This window comes from Passer montanus, unplaced genomic scaffold, assembly GCF_014805655.1.
Source record: "Passer montanus isolate IOZ18808 unplaced genomic scaffold, ASM1480565v1 scaffold1, whole genome shotgun sequence".
In the NCBI taxonomy this organism is placed as follows: domain Eukaryota; kingdom Metazoa; phylum Chordata; class Aves; order Passeriformes; family Passeridae; genus Passer; species Passer montanus.
In genome coordinates, this window is record NW_024356504.1 from 26,640,980 (window position 1) to 26,661,157 (window position 20,178).

General features: G+C 42.5%; 1 protein-coding gene across 2 annotated transcripts in view; it reads left to right on the forward strand.

Annotated features, from left to right (window-relative positions):
• The window catches only part of EPC2 (enhancer of polycomb homolog 2), a 35,764-nt gene extending 16,432 nt beyond the window's left edge, over nucleotides 1-19,332 (forward strand). For both annotated transcript variants that reach the window (XM_039698357.1, XM_039698366.1), the window contains exons 3-14: nucleotides 2,831-2,976; nucleotides 5,190-5,396; nucleotides 5,975-6,123; nucleotides 6,330-6,462; nucleotides 7,392-7,580; nucleotides 7,809-7,898; nucleotides 8,388-8,533; nucleotides 8,634-8,977; nucleotides 12,794-12,930; nucleotides 14,510-14,669; nucleotides 16,226-16,559; nucleotides 18,056-19,332. In XM_039698357.1, the coding sequence (XP_039554291.1) occupies nucleotides 2,831-2,976; nucleotides 5,190-5,396; nucleotides 5,975-6,123; nucleotides 6,330-6,462; nucleotides 7,392-7,580; nucleotides 7,809-7,898; nucleotides 8,388-8,533; nucleotides 8,634-8,977; nucleotides 12,794-12,930; nucleotides 14,510-14,669; nucleotides 16,226-16,559; nucleotides 18,056-18,128 (2,108 nt within the window). In that variant the 3' untranslated portion in view covers nucleotides 18,129-19,332. The remainder of the gene's footprint in view (nucleotides 1-2,830; nucleotides 2,977-5,189; nucleotides 5,397-5,974; nucleotides 6,124-6,329; nucleotides 6,463-7,391; nucleotides 7,581-7,808; nucleotides 7,899-8,387; nucleotides 8,534-8,633; nucleotides 8,978-12,793; nucleotides 12,931-14,509; nucleotides 14,670-16,225; nucleotides 16,560-18,055) is intronic.
• The last annotated feature ends 846 nt before the right edge of the window (nucleotides 19,333-20,178 follow it).

The window sequence follows — 20,178 nt, forward strand, 5'->3', positions numbered from 1 at the left end:
AGATGCAGGTGTTCTGGAGGAGGAAGTCTGGATTCATCCTGAGTCAGGAGAATGTCCCAGGATTTAGCAGGAGGTGTCCATGTGGGCTGGTTCTCCAGCAGGAGCAGCTCCCCCAGCTGCCATGGCAGGGGCAGGAGCAGGGAGTGGTGATGGATGGTTCCATCCATGGCACATAAACACCTGGGTCTTGTGATGGCTTTGGAAGCCAGGGAGCTGCCACGCTGCAGGCCAGCTCCAGGGTGAAAAATGGCTTTTTCTGGAACAATTGCAGCTCACTCAGTGCTTGGGGAAAGAAGAAAACTGGTGATTAAGGATGTTGCTGAAGGTATGTTTTGAGGAATGGTAGATGAACATCAGGGAGGAGGACACTTCCATGGGTATGCCAGAGCTGGGACAAGCCAGCTTTGCGCTGGTGAACTCCGAGGGAGAATGGTAACTCTGCAATTCCTGAGGCCTCACACCTCCCCAGGCTGCTGGGAGCTTGTGGCCGTGCTGTCTGCACAGAAACACATCGTGCTTCCATCCCTGCAGTGTCATTTACCTGCAGCCCTTGTAAACCCCTCTTTGACAGGGATGACAAACAGAGCATGGGGTGTGTGACAAGGCTACTGCTGTTCTCACAGGAATGATGGGGGGTTGTTTGAGAAAATGGACTGGATTTGTTTGATGATGGCAAGTACCTGTTGGATGCCTTTTATCTTGAATATTTTTATCTTATCTTGAATATCTTGAAAATAGTGAGCAGAAATAGGGAGGGATTCCCTGCTTCCAGCTGAGGTGCACCATGAGGTCACTTGAGGCACTGGGAGTGGCCTGCCTTCCCTCCTGGAGACCCATCCCTAATACCCACAGTGTGCTCCTGAGGGTGATTGGTGGTTTAAGGTACTTTTTGATTGGATGGTTGGGCTTTTTGTTTTCTTTTTGCTTGTCTTGGTGTCTCCTGGTTGCATCTCACTTGATCCTGGTTTTATTCTGGATGGTTCAGGACCTTTTAGTGACTCTTCTTTCCCCATTGTGGAAATGAAAGGAAGTTTCCTGGCACTGCTCACAATTTACAGGAGAACAACATCACATCTTCTGTCACAGATCCTCCTGCTCACTGATACTCTGGCTTGGAAAAACTGGCTGGAAACATTTTGTCCACAGGGGATTATTGAATTATCTACTGACAGGAAATAGGCTGACATCTTTTCTGATGTGAGACCAACATCTGCCTGAGGGCAAACAAGCTTTTTGTGGACTTGAATGGTTTTCAGCCCACATGTGAGCAGTGATCTGCTGGAGAGGCAGATGTGATGCTGAGAGCTGCAGTTGAAGTCTCATACACAGTTAATTGTTGGAGAGCTCTTGGTCACATGCCCAGTGACAGTGTCTTAAATAAACTTGCCATGCAACTTGTATTACTGAATTAATATTGCCAGCAGTTCTTGACACATGGTTACAGCCTGTTATTATTTTCTCCTCAAATAAATTGTTACAGTGTGTGGTAGGTCAGAGAACTCTTCTGGCCGAGTGCTGTTGGCACAGTTGGTACAGTTGGGCAGTGTCTCCTCTGAGAGATCCCAGCTTGAGCTGAAGATGCTGAGGAGCTGCTTTTTAGCCCTTCCAGCTGCATCTGGCTGAGGTTCTGTGCCTGCATAAATAAATAAATAAATAAACACTGGTGGTTTAGCTCATTTATTGCACTGGATCACAGAGGGAGTGATCTTGGGCAAGGCTGAGATGTGGAAGGACACTGCTGACCACCTGCTTGTGGGAGGCAAAACACTGGGATTTGTTTTAAAGACTTCTTTTGGGGTTTTCTCTTGCTCCTGGTTTCCCAGGTTTTTGTTTTAAGGTGCTCTCAAAGCACACAGGGCAGCTCGGTAGCAGGGGTTTTAAAATTAGCACTTGGTGTAGCCACAAGTTAAGAACATGGAGATAAGATGGTGCTGTTTGTCTGTTAAGAATAGAATATATTTCATCAGGCCTATTAGCTGCTGTTATTGCAGTGCTGATTGAACTACTGGGAGTGTTGTACCTGGTGTGTCACCCCTTCAAAGTTTTATTAGGTGTACAGTTAATGTTTCTATTAACAGTTCTTACTGTCACGTGCAATTTACTCATATTTGTTGTAAAATTTTATTTCTGCTGTGTTACCTGAATGGGAACTTCCTTCTGCTTTTAGTAGCACCAGGAACTTTGTCAAGTATAAAAGATAATTAGCACAGTTAGTAATCAAGACATGAGCTTTGCTGAGAACTTGAGAACTGATTATTTGGAGAGCCTGAAGGAATTGTCAGGCTCTGCATCCACAGCTCAGGTGGTTTTGGAGGAGAAGTAGCAATTCCCATAGGATTGGTCTAGGATTTCCACAGTTACATAAAACCAGAAAAATTTAGTCTGTTAAATATTTTAACACTTCAGGTTTGGTGTACTGTTTAAAAATGGGCAATAGAAATTATATTGGGACTTGAGTGTAAATGCTTTTTCTCCAAGTCTGGACTTTGATTGAAAATGGTCTCAATTCTTATTATCCTACCACGATACTCTGGAGGAGCTGTGTTATATCAGTACTGGCAAGCAGCTTTATTTTGTTTTGCAAAGATACATAGAAGTTTCTGTGCTCACCACCCCTTCAAGTCACTTCAAATGAAACTTCTTGGATTCCTTTCATATTGGAAGCAACGTCTACCTGCTGTGTGTTACATGGGGAAACTTTTCAGCATAAAAAAAGTGCTCCAGCAGAGAAGTGCTGGTCTGGAATTTGCTCAGTCGTTTTTGGTTTCTGATCACAGATGTGTGTCCAGAGTGTGGTACTCACCCAGCATTTCAATTTCTTGTGTTTCAGCCTTTAATCTGGACAATGAACAGCCAGATTATGATATGGACTCTGAGGATGAGACCCTTCTGAACAGGCTGAACAGGAAGATGGAAATCAAGCCACTGCAGTTTGAAATAATGGTTGACAGACTTGAAAAAGCCAGTTCTAGTCAGGTATGGTGTGAAGAAATCACTGGGAGGTTTTGCTTTTCTGGGTCAGTGCTTGGTGTTATTTCCTGCTAACAGGAGAAGTGTGTTTGTGTGAGTGTGCAGTTTCACAGAAATCACATTGCTGTCTCCTGTGGTACCTGAGGATGACACAGGTGGGGAAGGAGCTTTTAGGGTTGCAGGGACTGATTTTAATTTTTAATTCCTGACCACAATGTGTCAGAGACACACAGCTTGTTCTAGCACTGTTGGTATGGAATAAGCTTGTGATGATCAGGAGGTGTAGAAATGTCTATAAGCATATGAAAATCTGAATTTTCTTACACTTGTTTCTGCTGGACATTGACTTTGGTTGGCTTTTGAGGATTAGAAGCACAGTGAATTAACTTGTACCACTTCAGTTTGTGCAAGTCAAGTTTGAGCAGGTGCAGTTATTTCCCAGTGAGATGAGGCTTTGTGAGAGGGAAAAATCCTTTGTGGGATCCCTGGCTCTGCCTCGGTTCCTAAACCTGATTTTTTCAGTGTTGTCTGCTAAAAGGCCAAAATATTGAATTTTTCTCTGTCTTAGAGCAACTTCAGAAAGGTAGAGATTTCTTACTATGCTAAGAAAATGGCAATGAAGGGAAAAATTGGGAATGAAGGGAAAAATAGGGAATACATTGGATGATACTTGTTGAACGTGTACTTGTGTTTGTTGGAGCTTTGATAAAGACACCCCTGTCTTTGATAAAGACACCCCAATGGCTTGGGGTTCAGGCCATTCTGGTGATCACTTCTCATGATCAATATTCATCCTTCTGATGCTGGTTTCACCTTTCTTTGCTGGAATAATGAAGTTCAATTTAAGATTTGAAGATGCTTTTTCAGAAATTAAGTGCTCTAAGAACACAGGTTTTTCTCTGTGGACACAAGCAGCTCTTGCAGGTTGTTGGAACCTGGGAAGGGCAGTGGCTGGTGGGGTTTGAGTGCTGCTCCCAGTTCCCAGTTGCCATGCCTGATCCCTGGAATATTAAATTTAGGATGTTGCTGGGAATGCCTTCCCTGCCCAGGAGGGTTCCAGGCTTTGCTGCTGGGCATTTTGATGTAAGCAGGGAATACAAAGGCTCTGCATCCACAAGCAGACACAGGCTCAGCTTCACTTCCCAGCTGTGCACTCAGGGCAGAGGTGATTTATTTTTTATAAGAAATATGTTAATGGAAAAAAGGGAGCAAAAGACAAACACAACTGAAATTATTTCTCAGCAATACTTTTTCCTTTTTTAAAAAAGCAGTTCGGTGCTTTTTTAATCCTACCACAGATTGCAAAGGTTTTATTCTGCTTGGGCTGCAGCTAACACTTGCAGAGTAGCCATGGTTACACTTAGGATTTCCTTATTTTTCCAAAATGTGTTGTTTCCTTTTTTTGCTTCTCCTAACGTAGGGACAAGATTAAAGTTTGACACATTGCAAAAGTGCAAATTAAGTTGTTCAGTTGATATTTTTCAAATTATGGGGCAGATGAAGTGCTGCCTGACTTCTTTTTAAGCAATACTAGGTACTAGTTTCTTTTTGTGTAATGAATGGGTTGAAGATGATATGAGCCTGCTTATCTAATGTACTGTTCAGTGACACTTTTGCATTTATTTAGAGTCTCATTTCCATATAAAAAGCTGAACACAGATTTAATTTTTATTTTTAAGTGATCTGTGTAGAACTACCACTTACTGAGGTAACTTAGCAAACAAGTGAACATCCTCGTGTCTCCAGGGGATAATAATAATAATAGGGATGGGCATTGTCCTGTTCTATCACAAAGTAAATAAGAAGTAAATTTGCTTCTAGGGGAATCAACATTCAACTGCAAAGAATTACACATTAATAAAGGTTAACCAATAAGAAACTGTTTTTGTTTGTGATTCCCAAATCGTGACTGCAGACTGCAGTAATTTCTCTCTATCCTGTGCTTGTAGTTGTTTCAAAGTGTTTTCAGATTTCATGAAAGATTGATGGGATTCTGGATAGGACCACTGGATGAAAGAGATGCTGCTGGTTCAGAAAAATTGGGAACTCTGACTTGGCAAGAACAACTGATGCCTTCAATTTCCATTAATGTTTTTCCATCCCTTTACCCTGGTGCTGGAAAATAACAAAGTTTATCCAGGAGGTGCACAAGCGGTGTGAGTGTGGTGACTTTCCCTGCAGCCCCATGTGAGCTGGAGCTTGTCCCTGTTCCCCTGCAGCTTGTGACCCTCCAGGAGGCCAAGCTGCTGCTGAATGAGGACGATTACCTGATCAAGGCTGTCTATGACTACTGGGTGAGGAAGCGCAAGAACTGCCGGGGGCCCTCGCTCATCCCGCAGATCAAGCAGGAGAAGAGGGATGGCTCCACCAACAACGACCCCTACGTGGCCTTCCGGAGGAGAACTGAGAAGATGCAGACCAGAAAGGTGACTTGGCAGACTCTGCTGTGGGAATTGTACATTTCTCCCTTGGTAGGGGTAATTTGGATCCCTGTCCAGCATCTTGCAGGGGACAAGTTACTGTCCATCCATTTTTGAGCTGAAACTCACAGCCTGTCACACAAACAGCTGCTGGATTGGGAGCTTTCCTTTCTGTGGGAAAAGGGGAAACCATTCCCAGTTTTTGTATTTGTAGCATTACCAGGAAATCTGTGATCACCCAGCATTCTCCTCTGTACACATGCACAGCCTCACTGTGTGTGGAATCAAGGTGGGGAAAGTGGTGTAGGCTTGAATTCCTTGCTCTGACAAACTTGCACTGGCTTGATCAGAAATGTGAGCAAAACACAGGGGGAAATGGCTGTAAAGTTCTTCTCAGTTTACTCTTAAAACTGAGTTTGTTTGCTTTTTGGGGCTTTGTTTGACAAGTAGGATCTGCTTTAGGAAAAGCTGCTTTGGAGTGTCCTCATGAGCCTCGTTTGCAGCAGCATTATATAACTTTATTTTTGCAGTTTGTGCCTCACGGCTTTTGCTTTTGACTAAAAATTTGTTTCATCTCTCAACAGAACCGAAAGAACGATGAAGCATCCTATGAGAAGATGTTGAAATTAAGGAGGGAGTTTAGCAGAGCCATAACAATTTTGGAGATGATTAAGAGGAGAGAGAAAACAAAACGGGAGCTGTTGCATTTAACGTTGGAAGTTGTGGAGAAAAGGTAAAATTGCAGACCATGAAAACCAAGGTTTTAGATTTTCATTAAATGTCGCTGTGAAATAATCTCTCAGTTTATTTATTATAGCAGCAGGAACTTCAAAAACTAAAAGAGAAGGAGTTTGTGTAGACAGTTGGAAGACAGTGGTTTGACTTTGAGACATTTCCCAGTGGAAATGCAGCCCTGTAGTTTTAATCCTGCTTTTTCAGGTACCATTTGGGTGATTATGGAGGTGAAATCCTCAATGAAGTGAAGCTGAACAGACCTGACAAAGAGATGGGCACAACTCCATCATCTCTCCACAATGGGAACCACCACAAAGTTCAAGAATGTAAAGTTAAGGTGAGATGTTTTTCCCTGCCATGAGTCTCTTGTTCCTGGGATCATCATTCCTTTGGGATCATCATCCCTCTGGATATGCTTTGAATTCAGACGTGTCCCTGAAGAAATAACCCGAAACATTAGGAGTTAAAATGCCTGGGGGTGAGGCTGAGAGTTGAAGACCTCTGGAAATTTGTATTTAGCACCTGCGACACCTAGTGGTCCCAGAATTCCATACAGAGCCTGGAATGCCCGGTTCTCCAGGAATTTTGGCATTCCTCGTGTTCCTCCTCTGCTTCCCAAGCCCAGCTCCATCTCTGGAGTTAGTTTCAGTCAAGCTGTTATTGATGAGTGTTAATCCAGGGTAAATTTCAACACTTCTAAAGCTGCACTGGTACTTCTCCTTCAAATGGAAAATTTTGCAAGTGAAATAATCTTTTCAAATGGGAGCTTTGAAGTTTAATAACATTTGTGTTCAAGTGGACAGTTCAGTATTGATGGAGTAATTGCTCACTGCAGAGGGTTTATGTGAGAAAAATCTTAAGTAGCCAGCCCAAATACCATCACATCTGTTCAAAAGTGTCAGCTCTGTGAGAAACAGGAAACAAATTAAATTGTTTCTTTTGAACATGTCCGAGCAGTTCAGAAAATTGAAAGTGCCAGGGAAAAATGAGATCTCGGAAGATAATTGGAAAAGGAATTTCAATGACAATACCCTGAGTGTAGTGCAGAGTGAGGAGCCTCTCCTCAGTGACATGGCTTGAGAGCTCTCTGATTATTAATAAATACCTGTAAAAACAATCAGAGGAAAGGTTTAATGTGTTCAGTGAGTTTTGCATGATGTGTCTCAAGTGTCTGCAAAGCTCTTGGAAGACAAACAGCCTGTCTTGAAGTCATTAAATTTGCTGATGCTTTAGTTTTAGAATTTTCTGTTTGTTTTCCCCGAGCAGCACCCTCACCACTCCTCTCTGAAGGAGGAGGTGTCCGATGTGGTCCGTCAGAAGAAGAAGTACCTGAAGAAGCCCAAGCTGGAGTGTGTGGTGACCCCTCAGCCCCTGGCTGAGCCCTTGCCTGTGCTCAGCAAGAGTGACATCAAACAGTACGACTTCCACAGCTCTGATGAGGATGAGTTCCCACAGGTAACCCCCAAAATCTCAGTGTACACAAGGCAGAAATTCCCGTTAGCTGGCCTTTGCCCAGTCTGGCTTGTCCCAGCTCTGACTATATTTAAAAGCAGCTTTTGTAAACTGAGTTTGCTTCCAAGCTGTGACAAACATGGCAGTTCTCTTATATAAACACAAACTTTTATAATAAATACAATTATGCAAATGTGGCAGCTGGGAGAATGACATTGTTTTCTGGCCTAGGTACCCTCACCAGTGTCAGAAGCAGAAGAAGAAAATGATCCTGATGGACCTTGTGCTTTCAGGAGAAGAGCAGGATGCCAGTATTATGCTGTAAGAATATGCAGTATTATGCTGAGCTCTTGGGTTTAGTGCTGGTTTCTTTGAATTTATGTTGGCATAGTGGCAATGGTGCAGTTCTGTTCCCTCTCACCACCAAAGCTTTGATGCTTTGGTGAGTCCAGAGACAATTGCAGGAGCATCCCCTTTTCTGCTTGGCTCTGAAGGGTCCAAGCTGAACTTGCCACTTTGCTTAGAATTCATCCTTCTTTCTTTTTTCCCTTAGCCTATGAATTAATTCCTTTGCCAAAAGTTGTTGAGATGACTGAAAACTTTTATTTTCATTTTCTCCAACGTTTCCATTGCTGTTAGATGCAAAGTATTTAACAGCCTAATATTTAGAGTTTATTTTTTAACTACTGAAGCTGTTCTTGGTTAACTCAGCATAAACCCCATGTTCTGTCCTGAAGCCTGTGCGTGATACCCAGCAGTGCCCTCATCCAAGCACCCTGGAGTATAAAACTGGCTTTTCTTTCTTCACAGCCTCGCTTGGACCAAACGAATTCTTCGTACGAAAGCCCAGAATTGGCAGAATTGGACAAACTGAGGTTCAGGCACTGCCTTACAACCCTCACAATCCCAAGGAGATGTATAGGCTTTGCAAGGAGGAGGATTGGCAGGGGTGGAAGGTACAGTTGGGTTATTTCTAATTCCTCATTCCCCCTCAAGGGATACAAGTATTAAAGAGAGCTCATGAAGCTAATGATTGTCCTGCTCCTCTTTGCTCAGGGTTATCATGGACCGAATATCCACAGAACATGATCCTGTCTTGAGGCAGATTGACCCGGAAATGCTGAGCAGTTTTTCAAGCTCTTCCCAGACTTTAGACTTTTCTTCTAATTTTTCACGGACCAATGCTTCCAATAAACCTTGTGAAAACAGACTGTCCCTTCCTGAAATCCTAAGCAATATCAGATCATGTCGACTGCAGTGTTTCCAGCCCAGGCTACTCAATCTCCAGGACAGTGATAGTGAAGAATGTACCTCAAGGAAAGCAGGGCAGACTGTGAATAATAAAAGAGTCTCTGCAGCATCTGTAGCTTTATTGAACACCAGCAAGAATGGCATATCAGGTAGGCAAGGATTTGGCTGCTTCTGGGGTTTAAAACACTGAATTTTGGTTTTCTTTGTGGCTGGGACTGGTGAGATCTTCAGCACTGGTGTGGAGCTAACCACAGCTACAACCTGACATACAGAAACTTCCCACAAACACTTCTTCCTCCTGCTTTGCTTCCATTAGAATTTCAAGTGCTGGATTCAAACCTTATTCAAAGCAGGGATTCTGCTCATATGAAGAATTGTTTAGGTCTAATTAAATCTTAATGGCACTAATTGGTCTAACCTTGTTTAAGGGTAGAAGGATTCTCGTTATGAATGCAAAACAAATCTGGTGGTTTCTTGGGGAGGGTGGGTGTGGCTCATTTTTGTTGGCAGTTTTCATTTTTGACTCAGACAAACGTAGGAAGTTCCTAAGTGCCCTGAGCAGGCGTGAGAAGGCCTGAAAATGGTAAAAATGTTGCTAGTGGAAGCATCCAGTGATGAAAAAACTGCTTGAAGCTTAAATTGAGCAGTGTTTGCATCACTTGCTTCGTGAGCTAGAGTTGTAATGGCTCAAGTTTAATACTGTCACTTCTTTATAATTAGGAAAGAATCGTAATCATTGATACTTCAAAAATCTGAAAAATTGGAGATCCAGCAAATGAGATCTCCTACAACAGCAAGCAGCTGAATATATCCCACCTCCATCCTCCTCTGTAAACCAGGATAATTAAATGATGGAATAGACTGAATGAATTCTGTAATTTCAGTGCTTGTGGAATGTCCCATCTCTCTCAAAGCTGCAGGAATGGGTATTCATTCTGCAATAATGGATCTCTAGAATTCCTGGGTACTATTAAATTGTTCTGACAGAGGCACAGAATATTTATTCCAGCCCAGTACTTCCCCAGCTTCTCAGTATGGTCACTGTAACCTTCAGATTGTTCTCTGCACAAAGATTGGCACAGGAGCATTTTGCTGCTGCATGAAAAACCAGATATAATGTATTATATATTTTACATAGTTATTTTTGAAGGACCTTGAAGGCCTGAGGGATCACAGCTGGGGCAGAAAGGGGCAGTTCAGTGTGATGGGATTATTGATAAACATCAAGAGCAGGTAAAAAAAATTACTGAAAAATGAATAAAACTAAATCTGATGGATCCGAGCCACTTTTTGGAGGAATAGTAATAAACTCTTGGTATAATTTTAGAAATCATCTGAGGAATACATTTAAATTAAATGGAAATCCCTCAGTAGTTGAAGTACATTATGCATGGAATTTATGGCTGGGGAGGACCTTTCTTGTCACAGATTTAAATTACAAACCAGATCCTGCAATTCTGGAACAGGATCAGACACAATAGGCAACAGAATTCTTCCCCAAATAACTGAACCAGCAAGAGGCTCTGCTGATGGATTTTCTCACTAGTAAATAGGGAATAAATTTTAAAGGGGCTGGTCAGAGTCTGGTTGTGCATTAAATGAGCACAGGCATTGTCACTGCATTTTTTGGAGTCATTCTCTTTGGGAAGTGATTGTTGAAATCAGTTAATTTTACAGCTGATTTCATATTCTCTCCAGAGGAAATGGTGGCAGTACTTAAAATGATTTTTTATTTTTTTTATTTTAGAGAGAACTGGGGAGTTCCTTTGATTTTTGGTACACAAGAATATTTAAAAATACCTTTGTGTTATATTTTTCCCAGTGTTAGTAAAGCAACTCTGGTATTTCCTCAAATGCCTTGTACAGACAGACTTTTTTTTATTTGAAAAGCCTGGGACTAGACTTTTCTTCAATATACCTCATGAGTGCATGAACCAAGAACCAGTTTTTGGAGCTGAATTACTCTCTTGCTTATGTTATAAGCACTGCAAATGGGAAAAGGGTTGTCCCTAGAGAGAGGTCAGCTGCACATGATGCTATTCCCAGCTGAAGGGTTTTGTTTGTGGAACCAACTTTTACTTTTTAGAATTATTTTTTCTCTGCCTTAAATGCCACGTAGGAGTAATTGAAGCAATGTCACTTTTGGGGCAGCCTGCAAAGGATGGACTTTGGTTAAAGCCCTCAGGTCCTGAGAGAAGTGACATAATCCAAACTTTGCAAGGAGAGGAGCCTGGAAATGAAAGCTGAAGTGACTTTCTTCCTCTTTTGTGGTGCAGTTTTGCAGCCCAGTCAGGCTCTGATAAATTAAAACCCCCCTGAAGCTGCAGAGCTCTTCACCCTGCTCAGAGCTCTGCCTTGGGGCATGGTCAGAGTTTGCTCTTTTTTACTCCAGGACCCTCCACGTGTTTGATTTGGCAGAAGCAAATGATATTTAATGTGCTAATGAACATCTTCTGGTTTGTAACAAGGTGAACAGCTTGGCCACTGGATAAATACCTGAAATTCAGGCACATACAGGCAGAACAAGGGAATAGTGAATTCTGGATTACCTTCCCTGTAATAGGGTATTCCATGACTTTGTGTCTGTGACAAACTGGGAAAGAAAGGAGATTGAAAACATGAAATCTCACCTTGTTCTTAAACAGCTTTCTGTAAAACAAAACACATTTCTGGGACTTGTTACCTCAGAACTTAAAAATAGAAATGTATGTAATATTCCATAATGCTGTTCTTGGCCATGGTGCCTTCAGCAGTGCCATGTGTTTTGTGAGGGAATGTAGCAGGTTGAGCTGATTTAACTTGGAATTAAATTCTAGGTAACAGTCTGCAAGAGGAACAAAGTAAAGCTAAATGCAAAATAAACTTAAGTTGGATATTATGATATTGCTGGAGTTTAAGAGGAGTAATTTTTAAATAATTGGACTTCTAGGTGCATTCCTAATATGGTTGAAACCTGCTTTAATAATGTAGAAGTAAAGAAGAGGTTTCAGTTCTAATTTCTAAGCAGTCTTAATTCTGGTATTTTTTTCCCAATGGAATTTCAGGAGAACCCTGAGTACTAAAAGTGGTAAATGGAAGAGGCAAACCCTGCAAGATGGATAAAACTCTGTGTTTTAATGTTAGCTCAGTGTCCCTGGGTAGGAGAGTATTCCTGAGAATCCAGGTGTTTGAGGTGCAGCACAGCTTCAATCCTGCAAAAACAGAGCTGAGCATGAAGTGTTGAAATGTATTCATGGGAATCTTTGAGAAGTGAGTTCTCTCTTTACTTACTCCCCAGAGAGCTCAGCTCTTGGGTTAAATGCACACAGTTTTAGCATCAAACCCCTGTCAGTATTTTCAGTTTACTGAGTGTGCAGATTCTCCAGGGGGAGAATATTAAAACGAGCTTTTCTAACTTCATTTCCTACATGTGTTGGGCCTGGGAGATTACTGGGGTGGCATTAACCTGCTTCTCAAAAATAAACCTATTGTGCATTTAAAGCATAATTGGCAGAGAAAGTGCCCCGTGCCAGACGTGTGCTTCCCTCAGGGTCCTTTCTGCTGTTGGCAAAGGGACAGCAAGGGGCTGTGGGAGGGGAAACTGTCCAGGAATCTGTCAGTGTTCACTGGGGGAGAAGGCACCCAGCTCAGCCCAGGGTGCTTTGTCCTCAGCTCTGATGTTTAGGCTGTGCTTCTTTCCTGAAAGCCAGGCAAATAACTTCTCTTGAGCTTTTGCCTAAAGCTACTGGGGATAAAACCACCAAAGATAAAAACTGCTCAAAAGCAATGAAAGCTCTGAATTCTTTTGTTACAAATTAATTCCATGAAAGAACACAACAAACACACACAGCTTGACCTTTCCTTTACATAATCTGTGAAGGTTTTGGTGCGTCTGCCATGACTCCTGCCATCCTCACCCACCTTAGCTGCACTCTTGCCTTTCCCACGTGTGTGTTGTGTAACCGTGGCTCCTTTCTTCCCTGTAGTCACAGGGGGCATCACGGAGGAGCAGTTCCAGACACACCAACAGCAGCTCGTGCAGATGCAGAGGCAGCAGCTGGCCCAGCTGCAGCAGAAGCAGCAATCTCAGCATTCCTCCCAACAGACACATCTGAAAGCACAGGTACTGCTCCCACCCCGCCTGTTCCTTGTGCTCACAGTGCTGCTCATCTCTCATGGCCAAATGAGACACCCCAGCCAGTGTGGGGTGGTTCAGAGGGAATTTAAACAATTTGCTCAGGGGTTTTTTGACAAGTTGGCTGCATTTTGCAAGTTGAGGAAGAGACTTTGTAGCTGAATGTGTTGCCTGCATCCACAGAGTTACCAGTGTAAAAATATCAATGTGTGCTCTCAACTTTTCTTGTTTTCACTGGTTTTGCCCTCCTGTCTGTAAGTGCTCTGAAGAGACTTTATTAAAATTACCTTCTGAGGTAATGGGATCTGTTATGAACAGATATTCAGTGAGCACTAAAAATTGGTATCTCTGAGAGGAAAAAAGAGCTTTGCATACTTGCATATTCTGGCTTCTAAAAGAATCCCATTTTTCCTCTGGAATCCCTTGCAAGGGAAAAATGTTTTTCCATTGCACTTAATTTTCTGTTAGCTTTTTCCCAATAAAGTATAAAAGCTGTTGCTGTTGTCTATTACTAGGAAAATGTATATTACTTTAAGCATTTTATATCTAATTGCTTGTGCTGGTTGTCCCTTCCCCTCAGTGTTTTCTACTTCAATTAATCAGGGATTCTGTGTTGGCAGATACTGATGACATTTTTTGTAAGTGTAAAGAAACTATGCCAAAATATTTAAACAAAACAAATGAATTTTGGATCTTTAAAACACTTCAAGCTTCTGTGCAAAGTAATTTTCTTAGTTGATATAAATTGAAATTGCAGAATTAATGTTCCTTCCAGTAAGAATGGTGAGTCTTTCCAGTAGGAACTGGACTAACAGTGGGATTCCAGAATGTGCTGGGCAGTTATTCTGTGGCACAAGTCACAGGATGGAGGTACCACAAATCCTGAACATCCTGGGATTTGCAGCTGCCTGGAGACAGAATAGAGAACATTTAAGACAGGGTTGTTTTCTTAGAGGAAATGTTTCTCCAAACATGGGGAATCCCGTGTGGTTTGGGTTGGAAGGGACCTTAAAGCCCGTCCACTTCTCCCAGGGACTGTCCCTGTCACTGTCCCAGGCTGCTCCAAGCCCCTCCAGCCTGGCCTTGGACATTCCAGGGATCCAGGGCAGCCCCAGCTGCTCTGGCAATCCCAGCCCAGCCAGGAATTCCCAATTCCCAATGTCCCACCCATCCCTGCCCTCTGGCAGTGGGAGCCATTCCCTGGCTCCTGTCCCTCCATCCTTGTCCCCAGTCCCTCTGCAGCTCTCCTGGAGCCCCTTCAGGCCCTGCCAGGGCTCTGAGCTCTGCCTGGAGCCTTCCCTTCCCCAGGCTGAACAACACACAACAGAAGTGATTTGTTGTGCTGAGATCTGGCCTGCTGCATCGGGCAGCACTTGTGTAACCCTCATTTGGACACTGATTTCCAGCTTCCCATCCCTCTGGTGACACAGAAATATTCCATGTTGTGCTGCATTAGCTCACACGTCAAAGCTGTATTTATTTGCTTTACTTGTGCACTGTAGCAGTCCTAAGGCATGTTTCCTTTTGTACTTGGATGATTGAGAGCCACCTTTTCCTCTTCCTGCAGGGCTCCAGCACCTCTGACTGCATGTCCAAAACCCTGGATTCAGCCAGTGCCCACTTTGCTGCCTCTGCAGTGGTCAGTGCCCCGGGCCCCGGGCGCAGCGAGGGAACCAAGGAGCAGAACACCAGCCACAACAATATCAACGGTGTTGTCCAGCCTTCAGGTGAGCAGCCCTTGAAAATCCTGGCCTGGAATGAGCTGAGAGTGTCAGCTGCTCTTAATTATCAGCTGATCTTACTGCTGATTTCTAAAACATTAGGAAATAACAACAAAGAAAATCAAATCTCTTAGTTGTGATGATTTTGAGAATTGTTCTCTGAAGTACTTTGGAGTAGTGGTTTGAATCATGGAATATCCTGAGCTGGAAGAGTCCCACAAGGATGACCCAAGTCCAACTCCTTGCCCTGTACAGGACAGCCCCAACAATCCCATCCTGTTCCTGAGAGCCTTGTCCAATAGATATTAATAAAACCACCAAGTCCTCTTTACCTTGGAAGAGCATTTTTGCTTTTCCTTAGGTAGTGTTTATCTTCTAATAATCTCTTCAGATCAAATGTCTAAATGACAGCATTTTAAAAGCAGTGCAAGTGTGTAATGAAGGAATAAATAAACTGTTTAAAACATTAAAGAACTTTAAGAAGGAAATGGAGAAGTTGATTCATTATTTGGTTGTTACCTCACTTGTATATTCAGCCAAAAATGTACTAACCAGCCTTTACTGGCAATTCTTCTGACATCACAGTTAGCCTCAGGTTTCACTGCATTTAGGATTCGTCCCAAAAAGTGCAGCCATGGGCACTCAGTGCCCCCTCCCACCCTCCTGTGGTGCTGCCTGTGCTGGTGCCATCTCCACGGTGCCAAGAGGCAAATGGGATTTGGGCTGCCAAGACAAAGAAGAGGCTTTTAAAGTAATTTGTTGTTTTAGCAGCTAATGATGTGATTAGTTTTATAGACCTTCTGCCAGGCTGGGTTAATGATAATATGAAATGAATAGAGGGAGAAAAAACACGACTGAATAAAATCAATAAGCTGGAGCAGTTCCAGGAATGAGAGAGAGATCTGTGTGTGATTCTCTGAGTTCATATCCAAGAGGGCAGTGCTTGGAGGGTGAAGATCAGGCACATGGTGATGCCTTGGAGTGGCTGCCTGGAACAGAGGCTAGACAAGATCAAGAGAATCAAAGTGGGTATTTATTAAAGGTCTTCAGTAGATGCCCCTTGGGCAGTCAGAAGCCTCCAAGAGGTTACACCCAAAATGGATGATGGGCACGAGTGTTTCAGATAATTATGAGTTTGGTCCATTTACATATCAGGGGTTAATCCTCCAATTACATTTTCAGGTAATGAAGTCACCTACCCCCAGTTTGCTCCCCCCAACTCACTTCTGTTTACACTTTTTGGGGCCTGAGACAGTGAGGTGTGTGAGTTTCAGGCCTAGAGGGATTGTCTGAATAAAACAGGAGAGCAGCAGCTGACAGGCTGTGGAGTTTTAGAGTTATACCCTAAAGCAGTACAGGATCTGAAAAATATAAAAGCTAAATGCTGAGGCATCAATGGCAGTGTGCCATGCTGCCACATCTGACCTTTACCATTTTTTGAATCTGTAAAGCATGGATATCAATGACTTACACACTCAAAGCATTGCCCTTGAGGTTCATCTTTGGCTTTTCATCTAAGAAATGTCACCTTTTTAACACCCACCATTTATTCTGCATTACAGGAACCTCCAGAACTTTGTACTCCACCAACATGGCTTTATCATCCAGCCCAGGGATCTCAACTGTACAGCTCGTAAGGACAGTTGGCCACAGCACCACAAACCACTTAATCCCAGCCTTGTGCACGAGCAGCCCTCAGCCTCTCCCCATGAACAATTCCTGCCTGCCCAGCGCCGTGCACCTCAACAACGTCAGCGTTGTGTCTCCAGTCAATGTTCATATCAATACACGGACTTCAGCGCCCTCGCCAACAGCCTTAAAACTTGCCACAGTTGCTGCCAGCATGGACAGAGTGCCAAAGGTAACTCCCAGCAGTGCCATCAGCAGTATAGCAAGGTGAGTGGGGACAGGGCAGCAGCAGCTGCCATTTGTGTTTGGAATCATGGAAGTGTTTGGTTGGAATCACCAAAGTCAGAGTCCAAGGCAGGACTCGGCCTCACCTCGGCAGGGCAGAGCCACCTCAGCAGTGCCTCCCTCGCCTCCCTGGGCAGTTCCAGTGCTTGACAGCCCTTCCCATGGAGAAATCCTTCCTGATGTCCCACCTGGCCCTCCCCTGGTGCAGCTTCAGCCTGTGTCCTCTCCATGGTCATGCCCAGCTCTGCACCTGAGGGAGTCTGTTCCACCTCTGAGAGGCTTCTCAGCACCTTCAGCATGGCCATGGCAAGCACAAGAGCTGATTTTGCAAATTAACCCCTCAAATAACCTGCCTTGCCTTTTGGTACTTTTGGTCAGCTTCTGCTGTGTTGGAATTTTAACCATTTCATTTGTCCCTTCTCATGCAGCATTTCAGGTAGAGTCTGTCAAATTCTCATGTTCCCTCTAAATCATTGTATAATATTGTAAGGTACAGGCAGGCACATGTATTTTTATATTTACATGTTGGATATATGTTACATATTTATATAAAACACAAGTCAGAAAAGTGACAACCTGTATCTTATATATAAAATCATAATTCATAATTGCTTAGGTTGGAAAAGACCTTTAAGATCATCAAGTCCAACCATTAAGGTATTTATTCTCATTGAACAGCAGCACTGTTATTTCAGGATACTGAGATGATGTTTCACAGGAGTGGCAGGAGCTTTGCAACTGGCAAATTGCTCTGAAAATGGCAATATTTGGGCTTTGTTTGTAGTCTCTCCTGGATTATATGGTGTTTCAAAAAACAAAGTCATGTTTGTGAATTGGAAAAGTAAAAAATGAGTATTAGTAAATGAGTAAAAAATTAGTGCTAAAACTGAATGAGCAGGGAATTACAGCACTTGGTACATTAAAAGAATAACTGATGCTAAGTTATATCTTGACTTTGTTCCTTCAGAAGAGCTTTTCGGGATTTAATCCATAATTTAGGCTGGCAGTGGACAGTTAAATGCAATAATCTCACAGAAGGGACTGCATTGTTGAACAGGAGCAGTTGTTGAGGGATTTAATCCATAATTTAGGCTGGCAGTGGACAGTTAAATGCAATAATCTCACAGAAGGGACTGCATTGTTGAACAGGAGCAGTTGTTGAGGGATTTAATCCATAGTTTAGGCTGGCAGTGGACAGTTAAATGCAATAATCTCACAGAAGGGACTGCATTGTTGAATAGGAGCAGTTGTTAAATGCCAGTATTTACTTCCAAGCAAGGTTTGCAGTGTGTGTGTTACAGTTCCTGCCTGGCCCAGCTAACAGCAAATAAAATACAAATAAATATAATAAATAATAATATAAATAATATAATTTATATATAATGATATCCATAATATAACAAATAAAATACAAATACAAAAGCAGTGAGTAAAAGGAGTGAGGATCTGCTCTGATGTGGGATCCCCTTGCCTTGCAGAGAGAACCATGAACCGGAGCGCCTGGGCTTGAACGGCATCGCAGAGACCACAGTGGCCATGGAAGTGACATAACCTCCAAACTGTCCCCTGCTGTGCTCCTCCTGTTCCAGCTGAATGCAAACACAGCACTCTGTGGATCACAGAGAACTCACACAGACCTGAATGGACTCCATTATATCGTGTATTAAGTCGATATATAATGTAAATTTTGTAAAATTGGGAAAATCACTACCTTGTAAAATAGTTTATTTGTATCATCAATATTATTTCTGTTACTTGAATAGTAGATATTCATCATCATGCTTTTGCACTTGAATTTGCAACTGAATGGATTAAAAAATAATTCTTTAATGGGATCATGAGCATGACATGGGATCCTGCATCACTTGTTTAAACTATTTATTTTGCCATGTTTACATTTTGTATCTTGTACAAATAAATGCAACTTTGTGTCTAAAAAAAAAGTTAAAGATTCATAGCTAGGAAACAAAATTCTTGTAATTTTTTTCTAAAGGAAATGTAAAGTTTTCACTTGGTTCATTTTGTTTCACAATTTGACTAGATGGACTTTTTGGTAAATACTTTAGTGGCATTTCACTGTCAAATATGAAGTTCAAGGCAAAATAGTATTTTCTATTACTGTGCAGGGGAAAGGGATGGATCGATACATGCAAATTTAATGTAGTAACTCACTTTTCCATATATTTTGAATGTATATTTCTATTTATAATACCAGTTTATAAAAAATAATTACACAGGAGAGGAAAAAAAAAACTGACTAGGAAAATTATGCATCTGGCACATGTCCAAATGTGCAGATCTGAGAAAAATTTTCACCTTGATGCCATTTTATCCGAAGACTGCGTATTTTAACCGGCTTTCAAACTGTACCACACCACATTAAAGGATATTTTACCAGGTATGTATTGCATTCTATATCATTGCAATAATTCATTATTGGATGTCTAGCTATCGAGCCATCCCAGGTGGTGGGGGCGGGGGGGAGGGAGGGTTGTGGCAAGATTGTCTTTTCAATTTTGGAGAGTTTTCCTGTGGCTACAAGGCAAGTAACGGGTTGGAAAAAGTCTGACTGTAAGCGTTGGACACCTTCGTAGTGTAGTGTTTTAGTGACTTTTTTTATACGGTTCTTGTACATTAGATACGTGTAGTGGTGTTTCCGAATGTTTGTTTATGCACTAGTTCAGACAACTTTCCCTGTTACTTGTTCTTGATAAGTGAAAACTGCAGGGAAATAAAAATACATATCAAAACCTGGCCATGGTGCATATGTGGTTATTTCACAGTGTGCAAGCAGGGACACTCTGATCCTTTGATCCCAGCATATGCACTTATTTCCAGAGGCTTGCAGGTGATGTGGTGGTTCTGTGCCAGGGGAGGGATGGCATCTGAGACCTGGGGAAATGGGCAATGGGAGTTTGTAGCCCTGCCAAAGAAATGGGGTGAATTTCTGCTCTTTTGTTCTCCACGTTTGGGTGTTTCTGTGTTGCAAATCCCAGGATCACTGAGCTTGGAGGGAACCTGGCAATGATGTTTAGTCCAGACTCACCCTCCCAGGAAAATCTTGCCTATGTCATGCAGTTGGTGTATTTTCCATCTTAGCTTTCTATATAAAGAACTATTTTTAATCCAAGCTGTGTTCAAACCTGTTTTGTTTTACGTTGCGTGAGTTAAAAATCCTGGCAGCTGAAAGAGCTTTAAATCCTGGGAGCTCATCACAAACTCAGCTAAAATTACCTGGTTTTTGCTTAACTAATGCTCTATTTTTATTCCATATGATGTCTGCAGGGAGATGTGAGGATAGATTATTCCACTTGGATCTTTTTCCAGATTATTCCAGAGGAACCCAAGACACTGCCTTGGTCAGGTGAGGGGTGGTGGCAGCTCAGGGGGGCACCTGTTACTTCACTGGGATTGCTGCTCCCTGAAAATTCCACTTTTATCTGATCTTTCCAGGCTTTCTGTGGAGCTGGGCTCATTTCAGGGAATGGCTGATGGTCTGAAGTATAAATTAATGTATTTTTTTTTTAAAGAATTGTTGAGAATCCGAGTCTGTAAAAGAAAAAAAATTCTCCTTGATATCTAGGAATAACCTTGCTTCACT